This window comes from Musca domestica, unplaced genomic scaffold (assembly GCF_030504385.1).
Source record: "Musca domestica strain aabys unplaced genomic scaffold, Musca_domestica.polishedcontigs.V.1.1 1181, whole genome shotgun sequence".
Lineage (NCBI taxonomy): Eukaryota > Metazoa > Arthropoda > Insecta > Diptera > Muscidae > Musca > Musca domestica.
Genome location: NW_026712150.1, coordinates 28,552 through 51,117, shown reverse-complemented (window position 1 = coordinate 51,117; position 22,566 = coordinate 28,552). Strand labels below are relative to the sequence as shown.

Here is a 22,566-nt window from a genome sequence, read left to right as displayed (position 1 = left end):
ACCGATCTCAGGTGTAGGGTTTAACCAGTTCGGCCTCAATTGATTTTTGCCCTTTTTCTACTGTTTTTAGTTAGACACGCTAATCATTGGACCATTTGGTAGCTATCTCTCTTTTTCCCTCATTTTTTCCTCTCTCCCTCTCTCTCTCACTCAGGAACCTCACAAATGTCCAGTATCCTAATAAAAAAAGGATTCTTTCGATATCCAAGTCCTTGAAAAAGCTTCGAAGTATTTTTATTTATTTATTTTTTTTTGAAAATAAATTTTTAGGCTTCGTGAAATTATTATTTTTTTTTTCAGAAATTAGAAGCTCGGTTACCTTTTTTTAGGCTTCGTGAAATTATTATTTTTTTAGAAATGAGAGGCTCGGTTACCTTTTTTTTAGGCTTCGTGAAATTATTACTTTTTCAGAAATGAGAGGCTCGGTTACCTTTTTTTAGGCTTCGTGAAATTATTATTTTTTTTCAGAAATGAGAGGCTCGGTTACCTTTTTTTAGGCTTCGTGAAATTATTATTTTTTTTCAGAAATGAGAGGCTCGGTTACCTTGTTTTAGGCTTCGTGAAATTATTTTTTTTGCAGAAATGAGAGGCTCGGTTACCTTTTTTTAGGCTTCGTGAAATTATTATTTTTTTTCAGAAATGAGAGGCTCGGTTACCTTTTTTTAGGTTTCGTGAAATTATTATTTTTTCAGAAATGAGAGGCTCGGTTACCTTTTTTAGGCTTCGTGAAATTATTTTTTTTTTTTTTCAGAAATGAGAGGCTCGGTTACCTTTTTTTAGCCTTCGTGAAATTATTATTTTTTTCAGAAATGAGAGGCTCGGTTACCTTTTTTTAGGTTTCGTGAAATGATGATTTTTTCAGAAATGAGAGGCTCGGTTACCTTTTTTTAGGCTTCGTGAAATGATGATTTTTTCAGAAATGAGAGGCTCGGTTACCTTTTTTTAGGCTTCGTGAAAGTATTATTTTTTTCAGAAATGAGAGGCTCGATTACCTTTTTTTAGGCTTCGTGAAATTATTATTTTTTTCTGAAATGAGAGGCTCGATTACCTTTTTTTGGGCTTCGTGAATTTATTATTTTTTTTTCAGAAATGAGAGGCTTGGTTACCTTTTTTTTAGGCTTCGTGAAATTATTATATTTTCAGAAATGAGAGGCTCGGTTACCTTTTTTAGGCTTCGTGAAATTATTATTTTTTTTTCAGAAATGAGAGGCTCGGTTACCTTTTTTAGGCTTCGTGAAATTATTATTTTTTTTCAGAAATGAGAGGCTCGATTACCTTTTCTTAGGCTTCGTGAAATTATTATTTTTTTTTTTTTCAGAAATGAGAGACTCGGTTACCTTTTTTTTAGGCTTCGTGAAATTATTATTTTTTTCAGAAATGAGAGGCTCGGTTACCTTTTTTTAGACTTCGTGAAATTATTATTTTTTTTCAGAAATGAGAGGCTCGGTTACCTTTTTTTAGGCTTCGTGAAATTATTACTTTTTTTCAGAAATGAGAGGCTCGATTACCTTTTTTTTTAGGCTTCGTGAAATTATTATTTTTTTCAGAAATGAGAAGCTCGGTTACCTTTTTTTAGGCTTCGTGAAATTATTATTTTTTCAAAAATGATAGGCTTGGTTACCTTTTTTAGGCTTCGTGAAATTATTATTTTTTTCAGAAATGAGAGGCTCGGTTACCTTTTTTAGGCTTCGTGAAATTATTATTTTTTTCAGAAATGAGAGGCTCGGTTACCTTTTTTTAGGCTTTGTGAAATTATTATTTTTTTCAGAAATGAGAGGCTCGGTTACCTTTTTTTTAGGCTTCGTGAAATTATTATTTTTTTCAGCAATGAGAGGCTTGGTTACCTTTTTTAGGCTTCGTGAAATTATTATTTTTTTCAAAAATGAGAGGCTCGGTTACCTTTTTTTAGGCTTCGTGAAATTATTATTTTTTTCAGAAATGAGAGGCTCGGTTACCTTCTTCTAGGCTTCGTGAAGTTATTATTTTTTTCAGAAATGAGAAGCCCGGTGGCATTTTTTAGGCTTCGTGAAATTATTATTTTTTTTTCAGAAATGAGATTCTCGGTTACCTTTTTTAGGCTTCGTGAAATTATTATTTTTTTTTTTCAGAAATGAGAGGCTCGGTTACCTTTTTTTAGGCTTCGTGAAATTATTATTTTTTTTTTTTTAGAAATGAGAGGCTCGGTTACCTTGACTTTTTTTTTGAAAATTTATTATTTAATTTTCAATTCTCTCCACCCTCAAATAAACACTGCCCTTCGGTACCAGAACCATGCTATGATTGGAAAATTCAATATCCCCACAATTTTCGGACGATTGGGAAAATTTAAATTTGGTCAAAAGGGCAATGAGGCCTAATTTTGTTATCATCCGACCAAATCGCAGGGCAATGCAATTTCTGGGGCCATCTCCAAAGCCCAAAAATGTCTGGGGATGGCGTTTGAATAATTCTCGGCGCAGGAAACGTTCTGGTCGAAATAGCTTTGGATTCGGATATATATCCGGATCGTAATGTATGGCATGGGCGGGTATAAAGACTTCGGTGTTCTTTTCAATTACGAATTTCGTTCCAGGGACTGGGTAGTCATTGAGAGAGACTCGCTGTAGAAATGGCAATGGGGGATACATGCGGAGGGTTTCTGTGGAAAAATTGGGGGAAGATTTTAGTTTTGGAATTTGGTATTGAAATTTAGGATAGGCTTACCTGTCAAAACACAATCCAGATACTCCATATCCATTAGGGCCTCATAGCTCAGCTCGTTATTGTGTTGCTGTAGAACTTCCCAAATATCCTGCCTTAATTTATTTTGTATATCCGGATATTTGGCCAATTCGTAGAGGGCATAACTCATCGATGTCGAAGAGGTCTCAAAACCCGCCGTGAAAAATATAAACAATTGAGCCGAAATTTTATCGTAGCTCAAATTTAAATCCCTAGATTTTTTCAGTTCAATTAGAATATCCACAAAGTCATTGCGTAAAATCTCCTGCCTTTTCCGGGCTTTAAACCCCTCACATACCGTAATTCTGAAGAAATCTTCCACGAATTGGGGAAATCTCTTAAAGCCAATAAATTTCATTAGCCCCACATAGGTTTGTTTGAAAAGATGCCAGCGAACATTGAAGTTAGTGCGGCTAAAAATTCTCGAACTTAGTTTGAGGAATTCGGCCTCGGGATTCCGCAAGCTATTGCATTCAATGCCAAAGAAACATGTGCCAATGGCATCCACGGTGAAGAGGCTATTGAAATGGTGAACATTGAGCAAATCCGATTTTTCCAAGCCCCTCTCCACGCTCAGCACGAAATCCTGGCACAGCTTTCGAACGGTGGGAAACATAAATTTTATTTTTCCCGATGTAAAGGTGGGTGAGAATTTGTGACGCAGTGGCCGCCATAATCCTGCCTCTACATTGAAGAGATGTTGCGAGAGAATATCCTTTTCATTTTTATATAACATGCGACTGGAAAAATTACTGAAATCCTTTATCAACACCGCCTTTACCAGATCCAAGTCCAAAATTACAGCCACAGGTTTGGTAAAGGCATAAACACCGACAAATTTCTCTCTACCCCGGAAGGTATCGTACACCTCCTGCATAAACTGTCTGTGGTTCAGGCTTTGCAATTTGGCTATGTGGCCTAAGAGGAAATTCGCTTTCAGCTGTTTCACACCCCTTAGGGTCCAATAACAGTATTTCCATCTCAGGCAACAGAGCAGCGAGAGTACGGAAAGTCCGAAAATAAAAAAAACAGAAATACATTTTCGATTCTGGATTGCTTGAAAATCTGATAACGCTTGCTTTGCTGTTCATCGTTTTATAAACTTTTTGCCTGGGGGGTTCAATTGGAGAAGACATTGAATATTTCATCACTGGGAGATAAGATAAGGTGGATCAATCAAAAAAGCGGACAGATGAATGGAACACATTCCCCAACGTGTTATCAAATTTCACTGATGTTATTAAATTTATTCTCAGATTTGTTCGAGTTAGGGGGGAGGGGACGATAAAAAAATATTCAAGGCTCCATAAACGTGGACTTTTTAAAGAATATTTTTTCAAGGACCAAATAAACCTGGATTTTTTAAAGAATATTTTTTCAAGGACCAAACGACCAATAAATGTGGATTTTTTAACGAATATTTTTTCAAGTACAAAACCACCAACAAAAGTGGATTTTTTAAAGAATTTTTTTCAAGGACCAAAAGACCAATAAACGTGGATTTTTTAAAGAATATTTTTTTAAGGACCAAAAGACCAATAAACGTGGATTTTTTAAAGAATATTTTTTCAAGGACCAAAAGACCAATAAACGTGGATTTTTTAAAGAATATTTTTTCAAGGACCAAATAAACGTGGATTTTTTAAAGAATATTTTTTCAAGGACCAAATAAACGTGGATTTTTTAAAGAATATTTTTTCAAGGACCAAATAAACGTGGATTTTTTAAAGAATATTTTTTCAAGGACCAAATAAACGTGGATTATTTAAAGAATATTTTTTCAAGGAACAAATAAACGTGGATTATTTAAAGAATATTTTTTCAAGGACCAAATAAACGTGGATTATTTAAAGAATATTTTTTCAAGGACCAAATAAACGTGGATTATTTAAAGAATATTTTTTCAAGGACCAAATAAACGTGGATTTTTTAAAGAATATTTTTTTTTCAAGGACTAACAGAGGCGTGGATTTTTTAAAGAATATTTTTTCAAGGACCAAATAAACGTGGATTTTTTAAAGAATATTTTTTCAAGGACCAAATAAACGTGGATTTTTTAAAGAATATTTTTTCAAGGACCAAATAAACGTGGATTTTATTAAACAATATTTTTTCAAGGACCAAATAAACGTGGATTTTTTAAATAACATTTTTTCAAGGACCAAATAAACGTGGATTTTTTAAAGAATATTTTTCAAGGAACAAATAAACGTGGATTTTTTAAAAATATATTTTCAAAGACCATCAGAACCATAAACGTGGATTTATGAAAGAAATATAGGACCAACAGAACCATAAACGTGGATTTATGAAAGAAATATAGGACCAACAGAACCATAAACGTGGATTTATGAAAGAAATATAGGACCAACAGAACCATAAACGTGGATTTATGAAAGAAATATAGGACCAACAGAACCATAAACGTGGATTTATGAAAGAAATATAGGACCAACAGAACCATAAACGTGGATTTTTGTTTTTAACTACCAGTATCTTTTAAAGGACAACGAACCAGAATTGTTTTAAATAATATTTTTTCAAGAATTTATAAACGCATTTTTTTAAATAATATTTTTTTTAATGAGCAATAAACGTGGATTTTATTTTTTCAAAAATTGTTAAACGTTAGTTGTTGTTAATAATATTTTTTCAAGAAGTTATAAACGTTATTTTTATACCCTCCACCATGGGTAGAAGGGTATATTAACTTTGTCATTCCGTTTGTAACACCTCTAAATATTCGTCGTAGACCCCATAAAGAATATATATTCATAATCAGCATAAAATTCTAAGACGATTTAGCGATGTCCGTCTGTCTGTCTGTCTGTTGAAATCACGATAGAGCCCACATTATTTGACGTAGACCTTTGAAATTTGGCACAAGTGTGTGTATTGTCCCTAGGATGGTTGGTATTGAAAATGAGATATATCGGTCCACGTCTGGTATAGTCCCCATATAACGGTACCTCCCGATATTCGGTATTTTGATGATTTATGCCACCTTTTTTCACGGATTTGTCTGAAAATTGGTATTTGTAGGTCACAACGGGTCCCTGAGCGTGTGGCAAAACATTGCATGTATAGGTCCACGTTCTGGTATAGTCCCCATATAACGGTACCTCCCGATATTCGGTATTTTGATGATTTATGCCACATTTTTTCACTGATTTGTGTAAAAGTTGGTATTTGTGGGTCATAATGGGTCCTAGTTCGTGTGGCGAAACATTGTAATTATAGGTGCACGTGTTGGTGTAGCCCCTATATAACGGTACCTCCCGATATTCGGCATTTTAATGTTTTTTGCCACATTTCTTCTAATGTTCTTTTACCCTAGGGTGGAGGGTATTAAAAGTTTGGCCCGGCCGAACTTAATGTTTTTTTACTTGTTTTAAATAAAACTTTTAAATACATTTTTTAAACGTGGTTTTTTTAATTTTCAAGAATTAATAAACGTAATTTTTTTAATAACATTTTTTTTAAAAATTAATAAACGTCTTTTTTAAATAATATTTTTTAAGGACCAATGAACGTGGGTTCTTTTAAAAATATGTTTTTCAAATGGTTATAAATATGATTTTTTTAAATGCTTTTTTAAGAACTGATAAACGTGAATTCGTTTAAAAATATATTTTTCAAGAATTAGTGAATGTAGATTTTTTAAAGAGTATTTTTTAATAAACTAAATTTATTTTTTTAATAAAATATTTTTTATAAGAATACATAATCGTGATTTTTCTTTTAAATGTATTTATTTTTCAAAATACTTTCAAGAATATTTTTTCGAAGACCAAAAAATATGTTTTTAGGTATTAATTAAAAAAAATATTTTTTTAGGTATTTATAAATAAAAAATATATTTTTTGTTTTGTTTTAATTAACGTGAACGAACTTATAAACTTTTTTTTAAAAATCTAATAAATATGTATTTTTTTAAAAATATTTTTTAAAAATTAATATTTGTGTGTTTTTCAAAAAATATTTGTTTTTCGATAGTTAATAAACGTGGATTTTTTTTAAATATATTTTTTCAAGATTTAATAATCGTGGATTAAATATAAAAGTATTGTTTTTTTCAAGAATCAATTAACATGATTTTTTTTTCAAATATTTGTTTCATGGGGATTTTTTAATAAAACTTGCCTCAAGGCCGCCACAGAGTTGTTTTTCAATTTTTATTTACCATCTTTTAAATTCCCAATTCGTTCCTCACACACCTGAACTTATTTTTGATTGGCTGAAAATTAGATTTTATTCTCATATTCTATTACAATTTCCGATGCAAACTTTACATTTCAATTACCTTACCTATTGACCAATATGTAATTATTTCCAAAAAAAAATCAAATAAATAAATAAAAAATAAAAAAAAAAATTAAATAAATAAAAAAATAAAAATAAATAAATAAATTCTTAGTAAAATTCGGATCATCTTATTAATTAAGTCTTTTAAGTGTGACAGGTGTGAGAAGTTATTAAAAAATACCACATGCCCACACGCTATATTTGTTTGTCTATCAAAAACAATTAAAATTGTATCCGAAATTTTAAATACATAATAATACGTTAATTATTACGACTTTTTTTCGCCTGCAAAGGCAGGCAGTTATATCTTCGTTTTAAGAAAAAAAAGCAACAATTCGGGCAAAATATTGGAAATACAATTTTTTAAATAGTAAAAAAATAAAAATAAATACATAAAAATAGAACAGTGTTGGCATGTAAATGTTAATAAATAGAAAAACAATTAAAATTAAAAAATTGAACAACATTTTTTTCTTGCTTGTCTTGAAAAATATTTTTTTTTAAATCCATGTTCTGTGGCCACATCTTTTTAAAAAAATCTAGGTTTCTGGTGTATATTTTTAAAACCCACATCCCTAGATATATCTCAAATATTTAAGAAAAATACACACTCACTGATAAATTAAGACGAGTAAGCAAAGTCTATATACTTGCGGGGCCTACCATTCGATACCCTACAGCACTATAATATATTGAAAAATCCACTCAGGTCCCAACTCACTGTGGTCGATTTCGTTTTCGAAATAATGCCATAATGCCATTCTGCAAAAATATTTGACTGGTTGTGGTCTCCTTTACCAGCAAAATATTATCCGATGGCCATACGAAATGCTAGGCGTCTATTTTGCCATAAATTCTTACCTCATGCGAAATTCCGTATCGATTGGTTTTTGATTGTGACCTGTTTAGCGACTGCAAAATCAGAAAAAATTTCAATTTTTGCTCCATTTCGAAACCTAAATAGTTTGTGAAAACCTTAAAAAATAATATTCTAGGCCTAACCCAACCTCCCTGCATTCTCTGAGTATCAGACGATAATAAAAGTGTATTAGGGTATAAAAATATTATAAATCTACTTATCAATATTGAAAGTCAAATCGAAGAAAAAATCATGCCATGAATAAGTTTTGGCCAATTTAACCCTCTAAACATTATCCGATGACCATAGAAATTGACAGGCTATTGACTTATCTTACTGAAATTCTACCTTGATTTGTCTATAATTGTGACTTGAAGAACAGCTGCAAAATTTGAATTAAAATGAAATTTCAGATTTTTTTTATTTTTGGTCAATTCAATATTTTGCAATGATCTCCAAAAACAATAGGCTTCTGGTTTAAACCCAACCTTAACTCCATGAAAAAATTTCGTGCGGATCGGGTCATAAATGCGGCCTGTAGCCTGATTACAGGTTAACATAGACAAACGTGGCTCTAGGACATATATTTTACAGTGTTAATTTTTTTTGTTCCAATCAAACTTATAAATCTCCAACATAGTGTTGTGGCGGAAAAAATATATTTTTTTTAATTTTTTAATATTTTTTTAATTTTTTTTTATTTTAAAAAAATCCACGAGCCCGTACAAATCAATTTGATATCTAAAATTTTTTCTAAGATTTTTTTTAAAGACCGTAAATAAATAATAAACATTTATTAATTAAGTTATCAAGGACCTTTCCAATAAGGAACGTCATTTTTAGAGGACATCATGACAATAATTTTAGATTTTTTACCGACAAATTTTCAAGACAGAATGCAGGGTGAGAAAATGAGTTTGTTTTCGAAAAAAAAAAAAAAAAAAAAACAGCTAAGTTCGGCCGGGCCGAGCTTTTAATACCTTCCACCATGTGGAAGAAACTTGAAAAATTTCAAAAAAAAAAAAAAAAAACCGAAAACTGCCACTTCGTAACTTACAAGGATGTGAACCTGCATACAAAAAAAGTTGTCATAGGCTACGGAACCCATAACGAACAAATACCAAATTTGAAAACATTCCGGTGAATAATGTCACTAAAATCATTAAAATATCGAATATCGGGAGGTGCAGTTATATGAGGGGCTATACGAAGACGTGGACCTGTACAGACAATTTTCTGTCATAGACTGTAGTATCCGTTACGAAATTTAAATACCAAATTTGAAACAATTCCGGTGAATAATGTCGCTAAAATCATTAAAATATTGAATATCGGGAGGTGCAGTTATATGAGGGCTATACGAAGACGTGGACCTGCGTAGACAATTTTCTGGCAGAGGCTGTAGTATTCATTACGAACTTTAAATACCAAATTTGAAACAATTACAGTGAATAATGTCGCCAAAATCACTAAAATATAAAAAATAGGTAGTATTATATGGGGGCTATACCAAAACGTGGACCTTCATGGCCCATTTTCAATACCAAAAGTCCTGCAGACGTAATACACATTTGAATAAAATTTTATCAATCTACATCAATTCGTTCGGAAGCTAGAGTGATTTCCACAGACGGACGGACATCGCTAAATCGCCTTAGAATTTTACGCTGATCAAAAATATATATACTTTGTTGGGTCTAACATGAGTATTTCGAGGTGTTACAAACGGAATCACAAACTTAATATACCCTCCAGGGTATAAAAATACCCCTTTGTTGACACGCTTGAGGGTTAGGATTTTCGTCGAAAATACTTCTCTTATTTTTCTCTGAAATATTTCCAACGACACTCTACACCTAAATTATATGGATTCCAAGAAATATTAATCCGAGAATGTCCAAGAGTGTGTAAGAGGGGAGAACTTACTACGTCTCGTTAGGTTACTTTCCGATGTAACATTTCAAAACCCCGGTGCATGTGTCTTCTTTATTTAGCTCTACTTTTAAAATCTGTATTAGTGACGGTTAAATCGTAAATTGTGACCGTTAGGTCTTCTCTGGCTTTCCCTATTGGCCAACTATTAGTTAAGTCCTTTACCAATATTAAATGACTTTATACCGTTATTTCCAATTTCTTATTACCGTAGCTATACTCGCAACCGAATTTTTTTTTTTGTCGAAAGGCTTTTCTGATGTCTTTTTAGCTAAGGCTTGAAACCACAATATGAAAAGCTTTTTCGAGTTCGAATATATTTTGTTGGACTTTTGGCTATGTTCTACCACGTTAACTTCGAGTGGGGTGTGTGTCTCTATTTATCTTTATCTTTGTGGTTTGTGTCTTTACTGCTGTACCGGTGGTAATGCATTGCTATAAAGCTGCTATAATTTAAACATTACTCTTTATGGCAACGGCGGGGTTTTTGAATTAGCTTAGTTTAAATGGAGGCTTAAGTAGAATAATTGTCAGCATGTGATAGCCTGCGATTTTCAATAGAGCTAATGTGGCGATTCATGTGTAGGAAAAAATTGAATAATTTTTTTAATTAAAATAATTTATTGAAATTAATTTAAATGGATTTTATCTCGCCACGTTCTGTTCTGTAAAAATATCAACAGAATCAGCTGTAAATTAAAATTTCCTGTTCTTATTTGGTTCAATAAAAAAACAAAATCGATGTCTGTCCATTGTTCGGAATAGCCTTAATATAGTAATTCTTCCTGATTTAATGAATTTTAGAAGGTTTCAAATGAATTTTCCAACCAAGCAAGCTTTTCGTTGATTTTCTGGAAATACATAACTTGAAACATAAAACACTGTCTCTAAAAACCGTCTCCATATATGAGTGCCGCTTCATTGCAGGAAGTTCAAAATAATTTTTTTTTGAAAATCTTTCAATGTCATTTCCTCGCATTAAATATTAAAAAAAAAATAAAAAAATTAAAAAAACAATTTTATAAGTCCTCTAAACATCCACTATTTTTGGTTGAAAAGGACTTTGAAAAGAAGGTTTTAAAATCTCACAATAATTACGGTGCCTTAAAATATATTCTTAAAAAATCACGATTTATTTTTGAGAAGACCCGGTTTCTGGGGCATTTTGTCCTTAAAAATTCACGTTTGTTAGACTGATGGTCCTTGAAAAAATAGTCGTTAAAAGATCCGAGTTTATTGTTTGGATGGGCCTTGGAAAATATTCTTAAAAAATTCTGGTTTATTAAAAATATATATTTTTTAAAAATGCACGTTTTTGGCCAGATTTTTTTTTTAAATTCCACACTCATTAAAGAATTATTAAAATTCCACGCTTTTTATATAAAAGCACATGTTTGCAGGTCCTTGAATAATATTTTTTTTAAATCAATATTTTCGGAATGAAAATAAATATTTTTTTAAAATTCCAATGAAGAAAAAAAATATTTTTTTTAAATAATCCACGTGTTTGGAATGAAAAAAAATATTTGTTTAAAAATCCACGTTTTCGGAATGAAGAAAAAATATTTAAAAAAAAAAAAAAACGTTTTAGGACTGAAGAAAAAATATATATTTTTTTAAACCCGCGTTCATTGAAAAAAATTTATTAATAAATATTTTTTTAAGTCCACGTTTCAGGACTAAGGAAAAAATATTTTTTTAAACCCATGTTATTGAAAAATATTTTTTAACAAATATTTTTTTTAAATCCACATTTATTAAAAAATGTTTTTTTTAATCCACATTTATTGATTTCTTTTTAATTCCACATTTATTGAAAAATATATTTTCTTAAATCCAAGTTAATTGAAACTTATTTTTATTTAAAATCCTAGTTTATTAAAAAATATGTTTTTTAATCCACGTTTTTAATTTTTTTTTGTATTACCAAAAGAACGTGGAATTTGAAAAAGATACATCCTATTGGTCCTTGAAGAAAATTCCAAAAAAATCCGCGCCCGTTTGGTCCTTATAAAAAAATTCCAAGTCCTTTTGGTCCTAAAAAATATTCACAAAAAACCAAGTTATTTTGGTCCTTGAAAAAAAAAGATTCTAAAAAAAATTTACGTCCTTTTGGTTCTTGAAAAAAAATATTCTAAAAAAATCACTTCTTTTTGATCCTTAACAAAATACTCTAAAAAAATCCACGTCTTTTGGTCCTTAAAAAATATTCTTAAAAAATCCACGTCCTTTTAGTAATTGAAAAAAAAAATCTTAAAAAAATCGGGGTCCTTTTGGTCTTTGTAAAAATATCCTTAAAAAAATCAACGACCTTTAGGTCTTAAAAAAAATTTCTTAAAAACAACAAGTTTTCTTGGTAATTGAAAAAAAAATCTTAAAAAGTCGGGGTCCTTTTGGTCTTCCTAAAAATATCCTTAAAAAAATCAACGTCCTTTTGGTCTTAATAAAAATATTCTTAAAAACCCCACGTTTTTTTTTGGTAATTGGATAAAAACTTAAAAAATCGTGGTCTTTTGGTCTTCGTAAAAATATCCTTAAAAAAATCCACGTCCTTTTGGTCTTAACAAAAATATTCTTAAAAAACCCACGTTTTTTTGGTCCTTAAAAAAATATTCTTAAAAAAACACGTAATTTTGGTTCTTAAAAAAATATTCTAAAAAATTCACGTCCTCTTGGTCCTTAAAATATATTCTTAAAAAAATCCACGTCCTTTTAGTAATTGAAAAAAAAAATCTTAAAAAAATCGAGGTCCTTTTGGTCTTTGTAAAAATATCCTTAAAAAAATCAACGACCTTTAGGTCTTAAAAAAAATATTCTTAAAAACCCCACTTTTTTTGGTAATTGAAAAAAAAAATCTTCAAACATCTGGGTCCTTTTGTTCTTCGTAAAAATATTCTTAAAAAATCCACGTCCTTTTGGTCTTAAAAAAATTGAAAAAAAATTCTTAAAAAATCGGGGTCCTTGTGGTCTTCGTAAAAATATCCTTAAAAAATCCACGTCCTTTTGGTCTTAAAAAATATATTCTTAAAAAATCCACGTCCTTTTGGTCTTAAAAAATATATTCTTAAAAACCCCACGTTCTTTTGGCCCTTAAAAAAATATTCTTAAAAAACCACGTAATTTTGGTTCTTAAAAAAATTTTCATTGAAAACCGATGTCATTTTGGTCTTTGAAAAATATTTTTAAAAAATCCACGCCTCTGTTGATGCTTAGAAAAATATTCTTTAAAAAATCCACGCCTCTGTTGATGCTTAGAAAAATATTCTTTAAAAAATCCACGCCTCTGTTGATGCTTAGAAAAATATTCTTTAAAAAATCCACGCCTCTGTTGATGCTTAGAAAAATATTCTTTAAAAAATCCACGCCTCTGTTGATGCTTAGAAAAATATTCTTTAAAAAATCCACGCCTCTGTTGATGCTTAGAAAAATATTCTTTAAAAAATCCACGCCTCTGTTGATGCTTAGAAAAATATTCTTTAAAAAATCCACGCCTCTGTTGATGCTTAGAAAAATATTCTTTAAAAAATCCACGCCTCTGTTGATGCTTAGAAAAATATTCTTTAAAAAATCCACGCCTCTGTTGATGCTTAGAAAAATATTCTTTAAAAAATCCACGCCTCTGTTGATGCTTAGAAAATATTCTTTAAAAAATCCACGCCTCTGTTGATGCTTAGAAAAATATTCTTTAAAAAATCCACGCCTCTGTTGATGCTTAGAAAAATATTCTTTAAAAAATCCACGCCTCTGTTGATGCTTAGAAAAATATTCTTTAAAAAATCCACGCCTCTGTTGATGCTTAGAAAAATATTCTTTAAAAAATCCACGCCTCTGTTGATGCTTAGAAAAATATTCTTTAAAAAATCCACGCCTCTGTTGATGCTTAGAAAAATATTCTTTAAAAAATCCACGCCTCTGTTGATGCTTAGAAAAATATTCTTTAAAAAATCCACGCCTCTGTTGATGCTTAGAAAAATATTCTTTAAAAATCCACGCCTCTGTTGATGCTTAGAAAAATATTCTTTAAAAAATCCACGCCTCTGTTGATGCTTAGAAAAATATTCTTTAAAAAATCCACGCCTCTGTTGATGCTTAGAAAAATATTCTTTAAAAAATCCACGCCTCTGTTGATGCTTAGAAAAATATTCTTTAAAAAATCCACGCCTCTGTTGATGCTTAGAAAAATATTCTTTAAAAATCCACGCCTCTGTTGATGCTTAGAAAAATATTCTTTAAAAAATCCACGCCTCTGTTGATGCTTAGAAAAATATTCTTTAAAAAATCCACGCCTCTGTTGATGCTTAGAAAAATATTCTTTAAAAAATCCACGCCTCTGTTGATGCTTAGAAAAATATTCTTTAAAAAATCCACGCCTCTGTTGATGCTTAGAAAAATATTCTTTAAAAAATCCACGCCTCTGTTGATGCTTAGAAAAATATTCTTTAAAAAATCCACGCCTCTGTTGATGCTTAGAAAAATATTCTTTAAAAAATCCACGCCTCTGTTGATGCTTAGAAAAATATTCTTTAAAAAATCCACGCCTCTGTTGATGCTTAGAAAAATATTCTTTAAAAAATCCACGCCTCTGTTGATGCTTAGAAAAATATTCTTTAAAAAATCCACGCCTCTGTTGATGCTTAGAAAAATATTCTTTAAAAAATCCACGCCTCTGTTGATGCTTAGAAAAATATTCTTTAAAAAATCCACGCCTCTGTTGATGCTTAGAAAAATATTCTTTAAAAAATCCACGCCTCTGTTGATGCTTAGAAAAATATTCTTTAAAAAATCCACGCCTCTGTTGATGCTTAGAAAAATATTCTTTAAAAAATCCACGCCTCTGTTGATGCTTAGAAAAATATTCTTTAAAAAATCCACGCCTCTGTTGATGCTTAGAAAAATATTCTTTAAAAAATCCACGCCTCTGTTGATGCTTAGAAAAATATTCTTTAAAAAATCCACGCCTCTGTTGATGCTTAGAAAAATATTCTTTAAAAAATCCACGCCTCTGTTGATGCTTAGAAAAATATTCTTTAAAAAATCCACGCCTCTGTTGATGCTTAGAAAAATATTCTTTAAAAAATCCACGCCTCTGTTGATGCTTAGAAAAATATTCTTTAAAAAATCCACGCCTCTGTTGATGCTTAGAAAAATATTCTTTAAAAAATCCACGCCTCTGTTGATGCTTAGAAAAATATTCTTTAAAAAATCCACGCCTCTGTTGATGCTTAGAAAAATATTCTTTAAAAAATCCACGCCTCTGTTGATGCTTAGAAAAATATTCTTTAAAAAATCCACGCCTCTGTTGATGCTTAGAAAAATATTCTTTAAAAAATCCACGCCTCTGTTGATGCTTAGAAAAATATTCTTTAAAAAATCCACGCCTCTGTTGATGCTTAGAAAAATATTCTTTAAAAAATCCATGCCTCTGTTGATGCTAAGAAAAATATTCTTTAAAAAATCCACGCCTCTGTTGATGCTTAGAAAAATATTCTTTAAAAAATCCACGCCTCTGTTGATGCTTAGAAAAATATTCTTTAAAAATCCACGCCTCTGTTGACGCTTAGAAAAATATTCTTTAAAAAATCCACGCCTCTGTTGATGCTTAGAAAAATATTCTTTAAAAAATCCACGCCTCTGTTGATGCTAAGAAAAATATTCTTTAAAAAATCCACGCCTCTGTTGATGCTTAGAAAAATATTCTTTAAAAAATCCACGCCTCTGTTGATGCTTAGAAAAATATTCTTTAAAAAATCCACGCCTCTGTTGATGCTTAGAAAAATATTCTTTAAAAAATCCACGCCTCTGTTGATGCTTAGAAAAATATTCTTTAAAAAATCCACGCCTCTGTTGATGCTTAGAAAAATATTCTTTAAAAAATCCACGCCTCTGTTGATGCTTAGAAAAATATTCTTTAAAAAATCCACGCCTCTGTTGATGCTTAGAAAAATATTCTTTAAAAAATCCACGCCTCTGTTGATGCTTAGAAAAATATTCTTTAAAAAATCCACGCCTCTGTTGATGCTTAGAAAAATATTCTTTAAAAATCCACGCCTCTGTTGATGCTTAGAAAAATATTCTTTAAAAAATCCACGCCTCTGTTGATGCTTAGAAAAATATTCTTTAAAAAATCCACGCCTCTGTTGATGCTTAGAAAAATATTCTTTAAAAAATCCACGCCTCTGTTGATGCTTAGAAAAATATTCTTTAAAAAATCCACGCCTTATGGATGGTCCTTGAAGAAATATTGTTTAAAAAATCTACGCCTTGTGGATGGTCCTTGAAAAAATAATTTTTAAAAAATCCACGCCTCATATAGCCCTTGAAAAAATTATTTTTAAAAAATCTACGCCTCATATGGTTCTTGAAAAAATATTCTTCAAAAATCTTAATTTTTTTTCCTTGAAAAGCAGTCTTTAGTAACTCCACAATTAAAGTCCGGTGTGAGTCTCCTTTGACGTTTCATTATTTCTTATAACTGTGTTTATATTTTCTTCTATGTCCTTAAAATGCTTTCCCATTCCAACACTGCATTTGTATTCTTCTAATTAAATCACATAATTTCCCACCCTCTTAATCTGCAAAGATTATCCTTTTTAATTTCTCTACTTAACACATTAAACAACTCACTTCGTCCTTTTAAATAAGTAGCCACTTATTTAGGGATAAACATTTTTTGCAACGCTTACGAGATATTCAGGAGAAAGCAACAAAAAACAATTAAATGTGAAAATGTGGGAAAATAAAAACAAAAACAGAAAAACGGGAAACGTTGCCGGTACAATAAGCAAAACACTTCATTCTCTCTCGCAGAACGCTCTCAGCCAGGCACTCGTGCCACATTAAATACATGAAGAGCGGCACACACCGGCAGACAAACAAACATGTGAGTGCAATTGTTGTTGTTTCTGTTGCTGTTGTTGTTGTTATTGTTACTTAACAAACACATTAGTTAAGTACCACTTCCGTTTCCCGGTACATAGCCAGGCAGCATATCACACATACACACCATGTATCTCACACAAGGATGTGTGCGTGGGTTTGTGTGAGTGTGTATGTGTGTGTGTGCGATTAGCAGAATTGTAAAGCAAAAAAAGAAGGAAAACACACAAAAAGGAAATACAAGGAGGGAGAAAAAAACCTGTGTGTTGTGGCTGTTCTATAAAAGCCATACCCACAGTTATAGCAGGATTTACATACAGGACATTTGCTTTGTACTTTATGACATACACACACTTTGGCACACACACTCTATCAAACACACACATATACAAACTAACATATGCATCCACGTTCCTGTGGAACCCACACTCTGACATGCTTTCAAACCAAAGTTTGTTGGCTGTTTGCAACAACCACTCGAACTTTTTATATCACTTCGCCTTAGAATGGAGGATATGTCCTGTTGGACGAAATGTTTGCAACCGTTCGACTTTCAAAGGACAGTGGATTTTTTAAAGGATATTTTTTCAAGGACCATCCACCAAGGCGTGGATTTTTTAAAAAATATTTTTTCAAGCATCAACAGAGGCGTGGATTTTTTAAAGAATATTTTTTCAAGCATCAACAGAGGCGTGGATTTTTTAACAAATATTTTTTCAAGCATCAACCGAGGCGTGGATTTTTTAAAAAATATTTTTTCAAGCATCAACAGAGGCGTGGATTTTTTAACAAATATTTTTTCAATCATCAACAGAGGCGTGGATTTTTTAACAAATATTTTTTCAATCATCAACAGAGGCGTGGATTTTTTAAAGAATATTTTTTCAAGGACCAACAGAGACGTGCATTTTTTAAAGAATATTTTTTCAAGCATCAACAGAGGCAAATATTTTTTTAAAAATATTTTTTCAAGCATCAACAGAGGCGTGGATTTTTTAAAAAATATTTTTTCAAACATAAACAGAGGCGTGGATTTTTTAAAAAATATTTTTTCAGGCATCAACAGAGGCGTGGATTTTTTAAAACATATTTTTTCAAGCATCAACAGAGGCGTGGATTTTTTAACAAATATTTTTTCAAGCATCAACAGAGGCGTGGATTTTTTAAAGAATATTTTTTCAAGGACCAACAGAGACGTGCATTTTTTAAAGAATATTTTTTCAAGCATCAACAGAGGCAAATATTTTTTTAAAAATATTTTTTCAAGTATCAACAGAGGCGTGGATTTTTTAAAAAATATTTTTTCAAACATAAACAGAGGCGTGGATTTTTTAAAAAATATTTTTTCAGGCATCAACAGAGGCGTGGATTTTTTAAAACATATTTTTTCAAGCATCAACAGAGGCGTGGATTTTTTAAAAAATATTTTTTCAAGCATCAACAGAGGCGTGGATTTTTTAAAAAATATTTTTTCAAGCATCAACAGAGTCGTGGATTTTTCAAAAAATATTTTTTCAAGCATCAACAGAGGCCTGGATTTTCTAAAAATATTTTTTCAAATATCAACAGAGTCGTGGATTTTTTAAAGAATATTTTTTCAAATATCAACAGAGTCGTGGATTTTTTAAAGAATATTTTTTCAAGGACCAACAGAGACGTGCATTTTTTAAAAAATATTTTTTAAGCATCAACAGAGGCGTGGATTTTCTAAAAAAAATATTTTTTAAGCATGAACAGAGGCGTGGATTTTTTAAAAAATATTTTTTAAGCATCAACAGAGGCGTGGATTTTTTAAAAAATATTTTTTAAGCATCAACAGAGGCGTGGATTTTTTAAAAAATATTTTTAAGCATCAACAGAGGCGTGGATTTTTTAAAAAATATTTTTCAAGCATCAACAGAGGCGTGGATTTTTTTAAAAAATATTTTTTAAGCATCAACAGAGGCGTGGATTTTTTAAAAAATATTTTTCAAGCATCAACAGAGGCGTGGATTTTTTTAAAAAATATTTTTTCAAGCATCAACAGAGGCGTGGATTTTTTTAAAAAAATATTTTTTCAAGCATCAACAGATTCGTGGATTTTTTAAAGAACATTTTTTTCACACATCAACAGATTCGTGGATTTTTTAAAGAACATTTTTTTCACACATCAACAGAGGCGTGAATTTTTTAAAGAACATTTTTTTCAAGCATCAACAGAGGCGTGGATTTTTTAAAGAATATTTTTTTCAAGCATCAACAGAGGTGTGGGTTTTTTAAAAAATAATTTTTCAAGGACCAACAGAGGAGTGCATTTTTTAAAGAATATTTTTTAAGCATTAACAGAGGCGTGGATTTTTTAAAGAATATTTTTTTCAAGCATCAACAGACTCGTGGATTTTTTAAAGAATAGTTTTTTCAAGCATCAACAGAGGCGTGGATGTTTTAAAGAATATTTTTTCAAGCATCAACAGAGGCGTGGATTTTTTAAAGAATATTTTTTCAAGCATCAACAGAGGCGTGGATTTTTAAAGAATATTTTTTCAAGCATCAACAGAGGCGTGGATTTTTTAAAGAATATTTTTTCAAGCATCAACAGAGGCGTGGTTTTTTAAAGAATATTTTTTCAAGCATCAACAGAGGCGTGGATTTTTTAAAAAATATTTTTTCAAGCATCAAAAGAGGCGTGGATTTTTTAAAGAATATTTTTTCAAGCATCAACAGAGGCGTGGATTTTTTAAAGAATATTTTTTCAAGCATCAACAGAGGCGTGGATTTTTTAAAAAGTATTTTTTCAAGCATCAACCGAGGCGTGGATTTTTTAAAAAGTATTTTTTCAAGTATCAACAGAGGCGTGGATTTTTTAAAAAATATTTTTTCAAGCATCAACTGAGGCGTGGATTTTTTAAAAAATATTTTTTAAGGACCATCCAAGGCGTGGATTTTTTAAAAAATATTTTTTTAAGGACCATCCAAGGCGTGGATTTTTTAAAAAATATTTTTTTAAGGACCATCCAAGGCGTGGATTTTTTAAAAAATATTTTTTTAAGGACCAAAAAACGTGGATTTTTTAAAAAATATTTTTTTAAGGACCAAAAAACGTGGATTTTTTAAATAACAATTTTTTGAAGGACCATCCAAGGCGTGGATTTTTTAAATAACAATTTTTTGAAGGACCATCCAAGGCGTGGATATTTTAGAGAATATTTTTTCAAGGACCAAAAAACGTGGACTTTTTAAAGAATATTTTTTCAAGGACTACCACAAACGTGGATTCTTTAAAGAATATTTTTTCAAAGACTACCACAGACGTGGATTTTTTTAAGAATATTTTTTCAAGGACTACCACAGACGTGGATTTTTTAAAGAATATTTTTTCAAGGACTACCACAGACGTGGATTTTTTAAAGAATATTTTTTCAAGGACTACCACAAACGTGGATTTTTTAAAGAATATTTTTTAAGGACCTTCACAGACGTTGATTTTTTAAAGAATATTTTTTCAAGGACTACCACAAACGTGGATTTTTTAAAGAATATTTTTTAAGGACCTTCACAGACGTTGATTTTTTAAAGAATATTTTTTAAGGACCTTCACAGACGTTGATTTTTTAAAAAATATTTTTTCAAGCATCAACATATGCGTGGATTTTTTAAAAAATATTTTTTCAAGCATCAACAGAGGCGTGGATTTTTTAAAGAATATTTTTTCAAGGACTACCACAAACGTGGATTTTTTAAAAAAAACATTTTTTTAAGGACTATACAAACGTGGATTTTTTAAAAAATATTTTTTCAAGGACTACCACTGACGTGGATTTTTTAAAGAATATTTTTTCAAGGACTACCACAGACGTGGATTTTTTAAAGAATATTTTTTCAAGGACTACCACTGACGTGGATTTTTTAAAGAATATTTTTTCAAGGACTACCACAGACGTGGATTTTTTAAAGAATATTTTTTCAATGACTACCAGAGACGTGGATTTTTTAAAGAATATTTTTTCAAGGACTACCACAGACGTGGATTTTTTAAAGAATATTTTTTCAAGCATCAACATATGCGTGGATTTTTTAAAAAATATTTTTTCAAGCATCAACAGAGGCGTGGATTTTTTAAAGAATATTTTTTCAAGGACTACCACAAACGTGGATTTTTTAAAAAAACCTTTTTTTAAGGACTATACAAACGTGGGTTTTTTAAAAAATATTTTTTCAAGGACTACCACAAACGTGGATTTTTAAAAAATATTTTTTCAAGGACTACCACAAACGTGGATTTTTTAAAAAAATAATTTTTCAAGCATCAACAGAGGCTTGGATTTTTTAAAGAATATTTTTTCAAGGACTACCACAAACGTGGATTTTTAAAAAATATTTTTTCAAGGACTACCACAAACGTGGATTTTTTAAAAAATATTTTTTCAAGCATCAACAGAGGCTTGGATTTTTTAAAGAATATTTTTTCAAGGACTACCACAAACGTGGATTTTTAAAAAATATTTTTTCAAGGACTACCACAAACGTGGATTTTTAAAAAATATTTTTTCAAGGACTACCACAAACGTGGATTTTTTAAAAAAATAATTTTTCAAGCATCAACAGAGGCGTGGATTTTTTAAAGAATATTTTTTCAAGCATGAACAGAGGCGTGGATTTTTTAAAAAATATTTTTTCAAGCATCAACAGTTGCGTGGATTTTTTAAAAAATATTTTTTCAAGCATCAACAGAGGCGTGGATTTTTTAAAAAAATATTTTTTCAAGCATCAACAGAGGCGTGGATTTTTTAAAGAATATTTTTTCAAGCATCAAAAGAGGCGTTAATTTTTTAAAAAATATTTTTTCAAGCATCAACAGATGCGTGGATTTTTTAAAAAATATTTTTTCAAGCATCAACAGAGGCGCGGATTTTTTTAAAAATATTTTTTCAAGCATCAACAGAGGCGTGGATTTTTTAAAGAATATTTTTTCAAGCATCAAAAGAGGCGTTAATTTTTTAAAAAATATTTTTTCAAGCATCAACAGATGCGTGGATTTTTTAAAAAATATTTTTTCAAGCATCAACAGATGCGTGGATTTTTTTAAAAAATATTTTTTCAAGCATCAACAGAGGCGTGGATTTTTTAAAGAATATTTTTTCAAGCATCAAAAGAGGCGTTAATTTTTTAAAGAATATTTTTTCAAGGACTACCACAAACGTGGATTTTTAAAAGAATATTTTTTCAAGGACTACCACAAACGTGGATTTTTAAAAGAATATTTTTTCAAGGACTACCACAAACGTGGATTTTTAAAAGAATATTTTTTCAAGGACTACCACAAACGTGGATTTTTAAAAGAATATTTTTTCAAGGACTACCACAAACGTGGATTTTTAAAAGAATATTTTTTCAAGGACTACCACAAACGTGGATTTTTAAAAGAATATTTTTTCAAGGACTACCACAAACGTGGATTTTTAAAGAATATTTCTTTCAAGGACTGCCACAAAAGTGGATTTTTAAAGAATATTTTTTCAAGGACTTCCACAAACGTGGATTTTTTAAAGAATATTTTTTCAAGGACCCACAGAAACGAGGATTTTTAAAGAATATTTCTTTCAAGGACTGCCACAAAAGTGGATTTTTAAAGAATTTTTTTTCAAGGACTTCCACAAACGTGGATTTTTTAAAGAATATTTCTTCGAGAACTATTTCCAAATATTTTGATTATGTTTTTGTTGTCTGGAAGTGTATGACATTTTCGACCCTGCCTTGCCTAATGCAGCTTTTACTTTCTTCCATATTTCCTCCCCTTCCCTGACTTGCCCATGACCACGTCTGGACGTTGCAAAATGTATGTGGTTATGCTGCTCTTCCATAACCACATAAAATCCTTTATGTTCTTCTTGTTG

General features: G+C 30.5%; 1 protein-coding gene across 1 annotated transcript in view; it reads right to left on the bottom strand.

The window, feature by feature from the left end:
- Window positions 1-2,216: 2,216 nt before the first annotated feature.
- LOC101894349 (cytochrome P450 6a8-like) overlaps window positions 2,217-22,566 on the bottom strand; it is a gene marked incomplete at its 5' end in the record, with an annotated part of 35,742 nt that continues 15,392 nt past the window's right edge. Inside the window, 2 exons of the mRNA XM_059132273.1 lie at window positions 2,217-2,638; window positions 2,704-3,701. Coding sequence (XP_058988256.1) covers window positions 2,217-2,638; window positions 2,704-3,701 — 1,420 coding nt within the window. The remainder of the gene's footprint in view (window positions 2,639-2,703; window positions 3,702-22,566) is intronic.